Source organism: Centroberyx affinis, unplaced genomic scaffold, assembly GCF_046629955.1.
Source record: "Centroberyx affinis isolate AG114_WGS23_722 - 3 ecotype Tasmania unplaced genomic scaffold, CSIRO-AGI_Caff_v1 ptg000781l_1, whole genome shotgun sequence".
Taxonomy (NCBI): domain Eukaryota; kingdom Metazoa; phylum Chordata; class Actinopteri; order Beryciformes; family Berycidae; genus Centroberyx; species Centroberyx affinis.
This window is the reverse complement of record NW_027279389.1, coordinates 11,815-25,832: the sequence shown is the minus strand read 5'-3', so window position 1 is coordinate 25,832 and position 14,018 is coordinate 11,815. Positions and strand designations below refer to the sequence as shown.

Sequence of the window (14,018 nt, the reverse complement as noted above, 5' to 3'; positions counted from 1 at the left end):
TTTTCCCCCCAACAGCAGACAGCAGCTTCACAATACAAAATGTTATATTACATGTATTTTACACATTCAACAAGATAATTAAAATAATGCTTAAAATCACTTTGGATCAAACCTCTTTGGTGTTACAGTTACAAAAATACATTTCAAACTGCCACTGCCTAAAATACTACACATATCACTGTTGTTATGTAAAAAAAAACCCAAAAAAAACCTTGTATCTCCAATTTTGGTGATTTTCATGTTTTCACACCAATTAAAGGATTACAGGCTCCTCTATTGGATGAGAAAAATCTTTATGAATCCCTTTTAAAACTCATGGGATAATGTCAAAAATACATCGTCATCGAGCTACAAGCAAGACTGTTTCTGTTAGTTTCTGAACAGTTTTTGAGTTTTGGAGATACGAGGTTTTCTCCCGGTTGTAAATCCTTCTTCACTTCAGTATCTGAACAACAGCCAGTCTGTTGTGTCTGGTCAGCACAGCTTTTCTCTGCAGAGCGTATGAAATATAATAAAAGGCTTCTTCAGGCAAATATAGATTCCTCCCATACCACAGGAGACAAAGTGTTTTCTGTCTCTCGGTCTGTCTCTCTCTCTCTCTCTGTCTCACTGTCTGTCTCTCTCTCTCTCTGTCTCACTGTGTTTCTCTCTCTCTATATATATATATCTCTCTGTCTCAGCAGTTCAGTCAGTCAGAGTCGGATGTGTCGCTCTGCAGAGGAAGATGATTCTTCACACTGACAGAGATCAGAATATGTGAGATGAGATGGTCCAAAAACACAGAAAATGTGCAGCTGTATGCTTATCGGGACAGTACAACAAGATTTTTTACATTATAATCCAAATTTATCAAGACCTGGTAGTTACTAAATTCTTTCTCCAGACTTCAGACCTGTAGGATCCCTGTGTGACCACCAGGATATTTATCATTTAGATTCTAGGAGTTTAGCTGCTTGTAATCCTGCGCAGCCAGACCTCCGACTCAAACTAACGGAGGTCTGGAGAACTTCTGGTCAGAACATGTTGGATCAGAGAGCTTGTGGATCCAGAGGAGCCGTTCGATTGGCTCAGAGTTTGAAAACACACGACACCTCTGGTTTGTTTTTCTCTCCGGGTTTTAGTGAAGCTACACTAACTATAAAAATGGATGAAAACTTTGACTTAAGACTCGCTTCAGTTTTGTCAGCAGGTTCCTCTCAACATCAAATTGAGTGGATGAAGCCTTTACAGCTTCTTAGCTTGAAGACTCAGAAACAGAGATGTAACCTGTTTATCAGCAGGCTGCGGTAAAGGTAGGAAACACACAGGTGAGCAGCAGCTCCAGGCTCCGCCCTCGCGCTATTTTATTGGTTTGAAGCATGATGACAGCCCGCAGAGGCTCCGCCCCTTTCTAACCAACTGTTCTGCTGGAACTCTTCCAGACCTTCATCAGTCTGAGACGGAGGAGACGGACTACGAGAGATTCAGCTGCTTGCAGGGTTTTCTTACTTTGTCTTACTCAAGGACATTTTGACACTGTCTGTTGACACACTGTCTGTTGACACACTGTCTGTTGGCTGTCAGTTGGGGGATGGAAGTGTTTGGGTCACAGTTTGATGAAGAGCACGGCGGTGACCACAGCGAAGCCCAGCAGCAGCATGGCCACCTTGGGGATGCGGTTCCCGGCGGAGCCGAGCTCGTGCGGCAGGATCTCCATGAAGGTGATGTAGAAGAAGGTTCCGGTGGCCAGGCCCTCCAGCGTGCAGCGGGCCAGCCGGTGCCGCGGCGACGCCTCGGTCTCCGTGAGGGCGACGCCCAGGCCGATGCCCAGCGGGGACATGAGGGCGAACAGCAGCAGGCAGCCGGCCACCACCGGCCGCCGCAGACGGCCCCGCGCCAGCTGGAAGGCCAGGCTGAAGGAGATGACGCTCTTGTGGATCATCAGCGCCAGGCAGATCTCCAGAACCTGCCGGCCGTCCTCCTGCAGGCCGACCGCCAGGCCCTCGAACACCGAGTGCAGCGACAGGGAGAAGACCAGGATGAAGGCCCGCAGGGACGACTGGGAGGTGAAATCCACGTGGAAGTGTCCGGCGTCCGCCTCCTCCGGCCCGTGGCGGTGCTGCGAGTGCCGCCGCCCGCCGTCGTCTCTGGACTGGACGCCGGAGTCCACCAGCAGAGAGCGCCGTTCCTCCGACGGGGAAGACGATTGGTCCTTGAGGGCCAAGACGACCTGCTCCAGGACCAGGACCAGGAAGAAACCCATGGCCACGATGAACTCTGGGAGAGGGAACTGGAGCTGCGAGGAGAGGAGCAGAGCAGAGGTCAGAGGTCAGTAAAGCGGCCTGTGCTGCTTTATACCAAAGGAAATGTGAGAAATCCAGAAGCTTTGGGGGCAACAGATAGAAATCCTGTACGGGAAATAGAACAAGGCTGCGGGAGGTCTGAGGGAGTAAACGCCCCGATATTTCGGTTTAGGTTTCTACTGCAGTAGAGCGAGACCCCGGTGTTACCGGATGGGCCGAGCAGGCGGCTAGTGGTTTCTACTAATAAGGAAAAACATGTTATTTGGGCCCAGGGTTCAAAATACCAAACTATCCCTTTAAAGAGTAACTAAACCCCACCACAATCTGTGGTGAAGCCTGACACCTAATGGTAAAATGGTGATGTCCCTTCTATAGAGTACAACAGGTGGTGACATCACCAGGCACAAAGACCAGCCAATAGTAGATGAACAGTGCAGTACCCTACTTTTCACCATTAGGTGTCAGGCTTCACCACAGATTTGGGCTTGGGGTTTAGTTACTCTTTAATAAGGAACTAGGAGTGATGAGTGGGTGAGTGAGTGAGTGAGTGAGTGAGTGAGTGAGTGGGTGAGTGAGTAAGTGGGTGAGTGAGTGGGTGAGTGAGGGAGTGAGTAAGTGGGTGAGTGAGTGGGTGAGTGGGTGAGTGAGTGAGTGAGTAAGTGAGTGAGTGAGTGGGTGAGTGAATAAGTGAGTGGGTGAGTGAGTGAGTGAGTGAGTGAGTGGGTGAGTGAGTGGGTGAGTGAGTAAGTGGGTGAGTGAGTGAGTAAGTGAGTGAGTAAGTGGGTGAGTGGGTGAGTGAATAAGTGAGTGGGTGAGTGAGTGAGTGAGTGAGTGAGTGAGTGAGTGGGTGAGTGAATGGGTGAGTGAGTGAGTGAGTGAGTGGATGAGTGAGTGAGTGAGTGAGTGAGTGGATGAGTGAGAGTGAGTGAGTGGGTGGGTGGGTGGGTGAATGAGTGAGTGAGTGAGTGAGTGAGTGGGTGAGTGAGTGAGTGAGTGAGTGGGTGAGTGAGTAACTGGGTGAGTGAGTAAGTGGGTGAGTGAGTGAGTGAGTGAGTAAGTGAGTGAGTGAATAAGTGGGTGAGTGAGTGAGTGAGTGAGTGAGTGAGTGGGTGGGTGGGTGAGTGAGTGAGTGAGTGAGTGAGTGAGTGAGTGGGTGGGTGAGTGAGTGAGTGAGTGAGTGGGTGAGTGAGTGAGTGGGTGAGTGAGTGAATGGATGAGTGAGTGAGTGAGTGAGTGAGTGAGTGGGTGAGTGAATGGGTGAGTGGGTGAGTGAGTGAGTGAGTGGTGAGTGAATGAGTGAGTGAGTGAGTGAGTGAGTGAGTGAGTGAGTGAGTGAGTGAGTGGGTGAGTGAGTGAGTGAGTGAGTGAGTGAGTGAGTGAGTGAGCGAGTGAGTGAGTGGGTATGTAATTTTACTAATTGACTGATTAATTCACACTTTGTATTCCTCCACCTAAGGTAACAATTTTGCTTCCACAAACTTTGTTTTACTTTGTAAAAAATTGTGTTTCACTCCTTTTGAGCAGGCTACAGTCAGACAGCCTCACCATTCAAATGCTAAAATGTTTGTCAGTAGAGCTGGAGCAGTAAAGGAATTTGTTTCTTCTAATCCACATGGTTCTTAGTGATAGAATCAACACGTTTCTCATTGATTCAAAGACAATCTGTGTGTTCCACTGTTATGAATAGGCTGCCCTCTAGTGGCACTGGATAGACACTGCATCGTTCACGAAGAGGATTATGTGACTGTTGTTCATTGTTCACCGGAAGTCTTCCCTCTCTCACCGCGCACAATGACCAACTGAATCAACTGGATGAAAGTTGAAGGTCAGTTGAAGGAATTTTTTCAGTGAGTCACTCAAAGAGCCGAACCTTTCATCACTAGTTGCAACAGGTTTCAATGGTGGTGAACCTCACTCAGCAGATAAAGGATCATGTAAACTTTCAACTAAAGTAAGAGAGGAAATAAAGTTGCAGCTACGAGTCTTTCCCCCCCAACAGCAGCGATATCAGTTGCAAAATATTCTTCAAAACACACCAAGCTCCCATGCAGGCCTACGTGAATCAGATAGTGTAAACCTGTCAGCATCTCTGCCACACAGGAAGCCAAAGCTGAGTGTTAAAACCAGCGGAAGAAGAACGATTCACATCAGAGATAAATAGATAGATGTATGAAGACATGGAGTTTAGTTAGTTAATAAAGTGTAAATGTGTATCAAGCAGCTAGAAACAGAGAGCAGCTGAGTCAGCTTGTTGTGGTGTGGCTGTAGATCCATTCAGTAACGTTCTCAGTAAAAGTGAATAGTGTGATAAGGTGGATTTGTTTCCAAATGTAGGTTACTGTGACACAGTAAACTGTCTTGTCTTTAGCCCTAGTCTCTACTCCAAAACATGAAGAGTTGTAGCTTGAGAAGAGTCAGCTCAGTTAACCTGAACAAACTGTTAGCTAACTAACCAGCAAACACACTGATATTAATGTGAACATGCTAATGCTAGCTACTACTAGATACGTTAGCTAGTGTGCTAATCAGATGTGTTAACAACAAGACAGTGATGGTTAGCTGACCAGATGCTATGGTTAGCTAGCTAACAAGCTGACATTATTTAAACACTAAATCAATCAGATGGATCAGTGTGTTCAATTCTGTTGAGAGTGAGAGTGAGATAGCTAAATTGTTCGCTTATAAACACAACCATCGACTCAGATGTTACCAAGAGCTTTGGCCCTCCAATATGGCCGCCACAGGCTGCATTATGTCACCCATGATGTCACCACCCTGCTGCAAGTATAAGTCTGTTATATTTGGTGGACAACTTTGTCCAAAGTGTCTTTGAGCACGACTGCATACAGTTTAACTTGTGTGTCCCCAGTGGGAGTTGAACCTCTAAGGCCGCGGCCACACTGATCCGTTGTGTCTGTCCGTCTCGTTCATTTCAATTCATTTTCAATGAGAGCTGTCCGTTGTCCGGGCAACGCTGATGACACGTCCGTCTCCGTCAGATTTCCATCCGTTTTGACGGAGAGAAAGTTCAACCCAGTTGAACACAGACCCTAACCCTAACCCAGAGGCGTTTTTTTTAAATAGCGTTGACGTTCCAAAACAGTCCAACGAACAGAAATCTATCCGTTAGTAATTCTGTCCGTTTTCTGACGGATCAGCTTAACCCTGACAGCACCACATGGTTGACTTGTGTGGAGAGCATGTAAACATGTCAATAACTAATGGTAAAAATGATATAGGCCTAATTTATTACTATATGTTAATAATTTATTACTGCATGTTATTGTTGTTTTCCATCCCATTTAAATGGAATTGTTGAATGTTTCTATTTTCACTCGTTCACGCATCTGCTTTAAAATATCAGCCACTACGTTTGTCACGGGTCCATTTTGTTATTATTTCCAACCACAAGCGCTTGAATGCGTCACAACTTAGAATCTCTGAAGAAGGAGCTTATGAGGAAACACCTGAAGGCAGCATGAGAACACATTCATATCTACAGCAATGGGCTAGGGCAACAGTGTCAGGGAGAGGAGAAAAAGTGTTATACACACTACACACACACACACACACACACACACACACACACACACACTACACACACACCTAGCAGCTGCCCACTGTTACCACAGTCTTTTACTTTTGGCTGCTATAAAGCAGTTGGGGGTTAATTCAATAGTGGTTATGAGGGAGGACAGCGTTTCCCGTTAAACCTCCCTCCCTCCCCTCCCCTCCCCTCCCACCTCCACCCCCCCCCCTCCAAAACACACACACACACACACACACACACCCCTCCACCCCCCCTCCCTCACCAGGTTTTCCCAGCAGTGTCCTTCCAGTCACACACTAGCTGTTCTTTTTTTTTTTTAGCATCGACCTCCAGCCTCCTTCCTCTGAGAGTCTGACACAGCCTGAAGGCATTCAAACCCAAACTCACATCAGCTAGTTTGATACGATGATCCACACAGTCACATTCCTTCACATTTAGACTAAGATTACTGAGCTAAGAATAAATCACTTTACAGTCTTTTCACTCGCGGTGCGGTAAAATTAGCGATAGGATTCGGCAGAGAGAAAGGAAAGGGAACATAAGCAAGCAAATAGAATATAAAACGGGTGATAAAACGGTAGAAATAATAAAACAATAAAACAATGAAAGCAATAAAGTAGAATATAAATAATTGTGGCGTTATAAAAATGTTTGCTGCCGACAATTTCTACACAGAGTGGGAAGTATGGGAGAGAGTAAAGATTACTGACATGATTATAGATTTACTGACAGCCGTTACTGTCTTGATTGCTTACTTAATTATGGATTAATAGATATGAAACGTGTGTACCGTTAAGTAGATATATAAGTACATATATATCAGTAGGACTATAGTACCTTGCTTTTCTGTTCCCATGTGGTACGAAGACAGAAGTGTTTGGTAGGAAAACAGAAATGGAAAAACATGTGACAAATGTGAAAAAAATCCTGATTTATAAAAGGAAAGACTCCAAACCTGCTGCTGTAGTCGGCAATCATTTCACAAGTCATTTAATCTATAATTGAGTCTTAGAAACCTATTTTTCTTAAAAGTGAAAAGGTCTGCCATTGTGTTGAGATTATTCCAGTAAACAGATTCAAGAGTTTCCTTCAACCGTCTGTGTTTCTGGGCACCAGCAGAGCGATTTGCCTTGTTTTTCGATTTTCTGCCTCATTTCACAACAGACTGACTCTTGTTTCTAGAAACTGTTTGGAAACGAGTGGAATAAGTAGAATGTTTCAATTGTTTTAAGGAAAATATGATATGATTGTAAGCTTAAAGGAATAGTTCACCCAAAAATGAAAATTCTGTCATCATCTACTCACCCTCATGCCAAATGAAACACAGGTGAAATTTTGTTCCAAAACAAAAACAGCCAAACAATCACACTGTGAATAGAAAGACCTATACACCATTATTTGTTGCAAATCAATCAGCTGTAGTTAAGATTTGCACTAAATGATGGTGTAAATATACTGTAGGTCTTTGTGGAACTCTGAAGAACTGGTCCCCACTGACTTCAGTTGTTTTGGAGAAGGCTGCTATGGAGTTGTGCTGCAGCCTCCCTGTGTGTTATATGGACAAACTTCACCTGAGTTTCACCTGGCATGAGGGGGAGGAGATGATGACAGGATTTTTATTTTTGGGTGAACTATTCCTTTAAGTTCCTGAAAAGGTTTTTAATGTTGAAAAGGTGGAAAATGTGTAGGAACCCTAATATCACCCAGGGGAAGTAGACTGAGCTCCACATCCACACAGTCCCAACACCTTCAGACTGGGAGCTGCCCAGTATAACAGCAGTGTTTCTCATCCAGTTTCCAGTGTTCCCACCCAGACAGTGACCCTGCTGGTTCTTACTGTGATCCCCACGCCGCTGAAGGCCTGGTTGATGCCGTCCAGGTAGTCCGGCAGCAGGTCCAGCAGGCAGGTGGCCAGGAAAACTCCTCCGGCAAAACAGCTGATCAGACCCAGCAGTCTGCACCGCAACTCTGCAAACCAACAACCGACAGATCAACCTGCTGCTGAACACCGACATGGAAATGCACTTCTGCTGCTCTGGAGGCAGAAATAATCTAATTGGTCGAGTTAAACCTCAGTGGGCGGAGCCAAACAACCGCAGTTTGGCAAACTTGAATGTCAAAAATGTAAATAAAAATGTAAATGGCAACGGATCCATTTTTTCATTCATTCACGTCCATGGCATCATGATGTTGAAGGTCAGCAGCTAGCTAACTAGCTTACCTAGATCGGTGGTTCTCAAATATGAGGTTCGGGGACCACCAGGGGTCCTTGAGGGGTTCCAGGGGGTCCCCAGCAAATTGATCAATTGTTTAACTTCACTATTATGAATGTAGAAGAATGACTGTTTTGGTCATAGTTTCTCTGTTATCTCTCTACCTACAATACAGACAGTCATGGCATTCTGGACAAAATCATATCGAACAATAAAATATTCTCAGATTTGGGTCCGAGAGACAAAATCTCATCAAATAGGGGTCCGTAGCTCTAATGTGGACTAAATTAAGGTCCTTGATATGAAAAAGGTTGAGAATCACTGTCCTAGATAACTCATCTTAGGGTGACCGGACGTCTTCGTTTTCTGGGGGACAGTCCCCAAATTTGGTGCTTTGTCCCCGGAAATGTCCCCAGACTTCCCCTCTTTGGACAACATGACTATCACCAGTGGAGTCTGGTGATTGGTCAGTTTTACCTCTGGACCACAGGGATTTTATTCTGTCTGGAATGAACGTAGCACTGTCCGGACAGGGTTAGAAAAACAACACTGGGAATGTAATTTAGAGCACTGCATGTCAGTGATTTTAGTAAATGACCTGGGGCCGGATTCACAAAACCCTCTTAAGAAAAAAAATCTTCTCAAGTGCCATTTTTTCTTAACTTTATTCTTAAGAAAAAAAAATAGGAAAAAATGCTATTCTCAAAGACAGTTCTTATATATTTTCTTAACTTTCTTCTTATGTTTCTTCCTAAGAAAAAACATAGGAATAAATGGTATTCTTGAAATGAAAGTTCTCAAATTTGTTCTTGATTTTCTTCTTAACTTTAAGACGGCCCTTCACCTGTCTTAAAACTCCTACAGTGAAAAGGTAAGCCTCTAATATCATATATTTAAACACATTTTAGACAAGTAGGTTATAGTTCAAAGTCTTCATAGGTTCCCCTACACCTAACATTAAGATGAACATTTATTGTAAAGCTTTATTTGGTGTAGGGCCAGGTAGGCCTCTGTCTCATGTCTGTTGGAAATAAGCTGCAAATTTTACAGTTACCAACAGCAACCAATGTTTAAATCTTTGCTCTAGTTGCCCTAAATAGGTTTTTCCCCAATTGTTTTGTAGATGGAAGCACTTTGGGTTGCCTCCTAGTCTCCTAGCCTTGTCTCCTAGCCTCCTAGCCTTGTCTCCTAGCCTCAATGGCAGTAAGCCTAATGTTTATTAACCAGAATTAATTCAGGCCCTATTCTGAGAAGTTCTTAAGTAGGACAATTTAAGAAATTCATAAGAAATGAGACTGTTACTAAGAAAATATTGAGGAATTGCACTTAAGAGCCTTCTTAAGAACTTCCTAAAATCTTATGTCATTTCTTAAGATCTATCTTAAGAACACATTGGTGAATCCGGCCCCAGGATATGTATCATTCCCATCAGATTCAACAATACGTCTACCACTCAAAGTATTTTTAATTTCTGAATCACATGCCTGGATTCAGACAGTGTTAGAAAAGACAGAGGCTGTGGGAACTCGCTGAAAAACAGTTTTCAGTTATTTGCTCGGTGACTGCTCCTCCCGCTGGGATGTGTGCTCTGTAATAACGATAGTGAGTTTATCAGGAGTGGGAGTGAAAACACTGAATCACTCCAGTAAACATGACATCACCAGACCTCCTCTAGTAACACTGATGCTGTCCGGACAGAGCCAGTGATTTTCAGAGCCAGCCAGGTCAAAACTCTGGCTGAACCACAAATGCCCCCGGGGGCCGGATTCACCAACGTGTTCTTAAGATAGATCTTAAGAAATGACATAAGAGGAAATTTTAAGAAGTTCTTAAAGAAGGCTCTTAAGTGCAATTCCTCAATATTTTCTTAGTAACAGTCTAATTTCTTACGAATTTCTTTAATTTTCCTACTTAAGAACTTCTCAAAATAGGGGCCTGAATTAATTCTGGTTAATAAACTGCCATTGAGGCTAGGAGACAAGGCTAGGAGGCTAGGAGACAAGGCTAGGAGGCTAGGAGACAAGGCTAGGAGGAAACCCAAAGTGCTTCCATCTACAAAACAATTGGGGAAAAACCTATTTAGAGCAACTAGAGCAAAGATTGAAACATTGGTTGCTGTTGGTAACTGTAAAATTTGCAGCTTATTTCCAACAGACATGAGACAGAGGCCTACCTGGCCCTACACCAAATAAAGCTTTACAATAAATGTTCATCTTAATGTTAGGTGTAGGGGAACCTATGAAGACTTTGAACTATAACCTACTTGTCTAAAATGTGTTTAAATATATGATATTAGAGGCTTACCTTTTCACTGTAGGAGTTTTAAGACAGGTGAAGGGCCGTCTTAAAGTTAAGACAAAAATCAAGAACAAATTTGAGAACTTCAAGAATAACATTTATTCCTATGTTTTTTCTTAGGAAGAAACATGAGAAGAAAGTTAAGAAAATATATAAGAACTGTTTTTGAGAATAGCATTTTTTCCTATTTTTTTTTTCTTAAGACTAAAGTTAAGAAAAAAAAATGGCACTTGAGAAGATTTTTTTTTTCTTAAGAGGGCTCTGTGAATCCGGCCCCCTGGTCACCTTAGTTCAGCTCAGCCGGTCAGATTGTTTCTGCCTCCAGAACCCAGAGAAACGGCTGCAGATGTGAACTGACCCGGGTCGAGGCTGCACCTCCCCGCCCCGCGCACCAGGCAGAGCGGGGCGAAGCCGAACAGCAGCGTGGTGAACAGCAGGACCGCCAGCGCCCCCAGCTTGATCTCCAGCGCCGGGACGTCCGCCGGGCCGGCCCGCGGCGCCGAGCCCCACCCGGGGGACAGGAGGACGGGGGAGGAGCCTCCACCCCCCACAGACATGTTTAGTTTGTGTAGTTTTTTTTTTTGTTTTTTTTTTTGCACTCCTTGCTCAACTTAGTGAGTCAGGCGGCAGCTGGTCGGCTCTCACACGCCCTCCATGGATTCACACAGGGAGTCTGTCAGAGAGAGGAGGAGGAGGAGGAGGAGGAGAAGGTTAAAGGGTCTGTGTGGAACTTCTGGTCCAGCGCTGGCCTCTGGCGTTCAGCGTTGTCATGGCAACAACACTCTGCCCCTCCGTAGAGCGAGACCATCATCAGCACGGTGGGCAGGTTGAACAGTTTCTCAATCAACAACAATCAACCTTCTGTCATGCTTTACCCAGTTAGACCATCGTTTTTGGTTTGATGGAGTCTTGCTGTGATCAGGATCCTGACATCAGCACGACTCTGTGGATTTTTGGAACATATGGAAGGGATTTTGTGACTTCCCCTGGCACATAAATGGGCCGGTCCGTTAAAATTCAAACTGTTTGGAGGATTATATACATGCCGAATTTACCAGAACACCCTACAGATTAGTAATTAAGTCTCAAATTATTTGTTCCGATGTGCGTTTTTTGCCGATAAGCGAGGCAAAAACAAACTGCCAGATTTTTGAAGGGACCTTGGTGTGTCAGGAGCCTTCGGCCTCGTTCACTTTGTTTCACTCTCTACCATCCAGGAACCTGTTGACATTTACTAGTCATATTATGCTTCAGTAAAGCAGAAATATTACATATTTAACCTTTAGGTCCCAACTGACCTGCAGAGACATTTTCCATCATCCATGACGTCACAGGAATATCTGTTCTATGTGTTGTCTGGGTGCTGTGACCTCTGACCCCTGACCTCCTAAAGCTATAGAGGCTTTACAGAGGAGTCACAAGCGGACACAGCTGGAACTGGAGCTGCAACGATTAATCGATTAGTTGTCAACTATTAAATTAATCGCCAACTATTTTGATAGATTAATCGGTTTGAGTAATTTTTTAAAGAAAAATAAGGCAAACAGTAAAGTGAATATCTTTGGGTTGTGGACAAAACAAGACATTTGAGGACGTCATCTTGGGCTTTGGGAAACACTGATCCACATTTTTCACCATTTTCTGACATTTTATAGACCAAACAACTAATCGATTAATCGACAATGGAAATAATCATTAGTTGCAGCCCTAGCTGGAACCATCATGGAGGAACACTGGAGAAGTGAGTCTAGCCTCCCTGCTACTGGACTCCTACTCCACTGTACGAGCACCAGCTACATGCCTGAAACACTGTAGGAAAGATGAGAAATGAAATGAAAGTGAATTCATCTGCTATCTAAAGGTTTCAGCGGCTTGTTTGTGATTCAAAACACTGACAGATGTGTTCAGAGTTGATCCCATGACAGGTTTCACTGTAACAGTCACATTTCAGGCCTGAAACTGAGACTCTGACAATGAGTAACCAGCTGGGAAGTCCAGTGTCTTGCTGAAGGACACGCCGGCTGCTGCCGGAGTCGAACCTGTGACTTATTTACTTATTATAGGACAGTTATTATATCCACCGGGCCTGGTTCTATTCAGTTCAGTTCAATTCTATTCATTGGGCGTTCCTAATGCTAAAACATTCATCTGACAGTCTGATTCTCCTGTGATGAACTACAGTGTATTACAGATAAAAGATGAAACAGTGGTCAGCAGAGAATAGACGACAGAAGAAAGAAAAATAGATTATAAATAAGAATAGAGTCAAAGAGGGTTCTGTTAACGTGCAAACAACAATTTCAACACTAAAACATGAAGTGGAAATGCAGGAATGACAAATATGGGGAAAAGTCTGCATTACAGTGTTATGAAGGAGTGGGAATCAGCAGCAGTGGAACTTACTGAGATGAAGAAATTAAATGAAAAATAAATATGTCGCAATGAGAATATACACAATAATATGAAATATGTACAGTATGAAATATGTTCTAAAACATCGACATGTAAAACAAATGAGAGAAAACATCAGAAGAGCAAGAAAAGCATCATGTACAACTACAGCATGAAGGTATTTTGTGCTGTTATGTTATATTTTTTATTAGGATTAGAGTGACTCATGTCTGTTATGAAGCAGATAAATGTTTCTGCTTTATTTTTAGCCTCTGACTGATAAAGCAGAAGCTGTGAAAAAGCCTTTTGCTTCACAGCCAGATTATCATCACTGATCTAAACTGAAACAGCACCGAAACTTCACATGTTGCGCAAATACATGAAGAGTTGAGACCGAAAATAAATGAAGAATTACCTCTCGGAGAGCCCAAACCAGAGGAAATAAGTTCTATATTTGACTTTTATAACCGAGGAAACTTTGATCAAACTTCTTCAAACGTGTTTTTCCTCAGCTCGGTAATAAATCCTCGGTCTTACCGGGTTTCAGCGGCTCGCTTCAGGTTCTCGGGCTTCAGTAAAAACCTGAAAGATGAAACGCAGTTCTCTGGGTTCAGCAGTTACATGTTGCTGTCCGGGAAGTGGTGAGTCAGATCCCATCAGCTGATCCCGCTTTATGCTGCAGCCGCTGTCAAGCTCAGCGGAAATAACGCACACTACTTCCGGTGGGTACATTCAAAGTAAAAGCACCACTTGAGGACCTTAGTAAGTAAGTAAGTAAATCTTTATTTATATAGCACCTTTCAAAACCGTAGTTACAAAGTGCTGTACAAGAGAGAAAGCATAGACTAAAAGCTAAATAAAAGAGTAAAATATACACAAGTAACTATAAGTATAGGATGCACAAAAGTATACACATATAAATACACATATATCCTACATGCTCACAGACATACATACATACATGCATATAAACGTGTACATAAACACATATCCACAAACAAATACACACAAAAGGCACATCTGTACATACATGCAAACACGCAGATTCATAGGCGCAAACCAGTGAATGCAGCTGTATAGCAGTAACAACAGTACAAACACACAATAGTCCACATTATTCAATAAAGGCCGCAGCTTGTGTGGCAATGTGTTTTTGTTTTTTTTGTTTTTTTCAGTAATGCAGTGAAGCACCAAAGTGAAAATAAAGAATATATTTCAGGAGGAATCTGAAGTAAATAAAAATGTAGCTGTTTTTTTTTAAATTTTATTTTGTAATGTCTTTTT

The 14,018-nt window shown here is 43.4% G+C and overlaps 1 protein-coding gene across 2 annotated transcripts; it reads right to left on the bottom strand.

Annotated features, from left to right (window-relative positions):
• Positions 1 to 233: 233 nt before the first annotated feature.
• slc39a1 (solute carrier family 39 member 1) lies at positions 234 to 13,366 on the bottom strand. Of its 2 annotated transcripts, none has more exons than XM_071520231.1 (4): positions 13,272 to 13,366; positions 10,702 to 11,016; positions 7,670 to 7,800; positions 234 to 2,275 (listed from the first exon to the last, which is right to left on the bottom strand). In XM_071520231.1, exons 2-4 carry the CDS (start codon positions 10,898 to 10,900, stop codon positions 1,586 to 1,588), a joined length of 1,020 nt encoding a protein of 339 aa, XP_071376332.1. In that variant the 5' UTR covers positions 10,901 to 11,016; positions 13,272 to 13,366; the 3' UTR covers positions 234 to 1,585. The 2 variants fall into 2 exon arrangements, with proteins under 2 accessions (XP_071376332.1, XP_071376331.1); XM_071520230.1 differs by having other exon boundaries at positions 13,150 to 13,355.
• Positions 13,367 to 14,018: the final 652 nt, after the last annotated feature.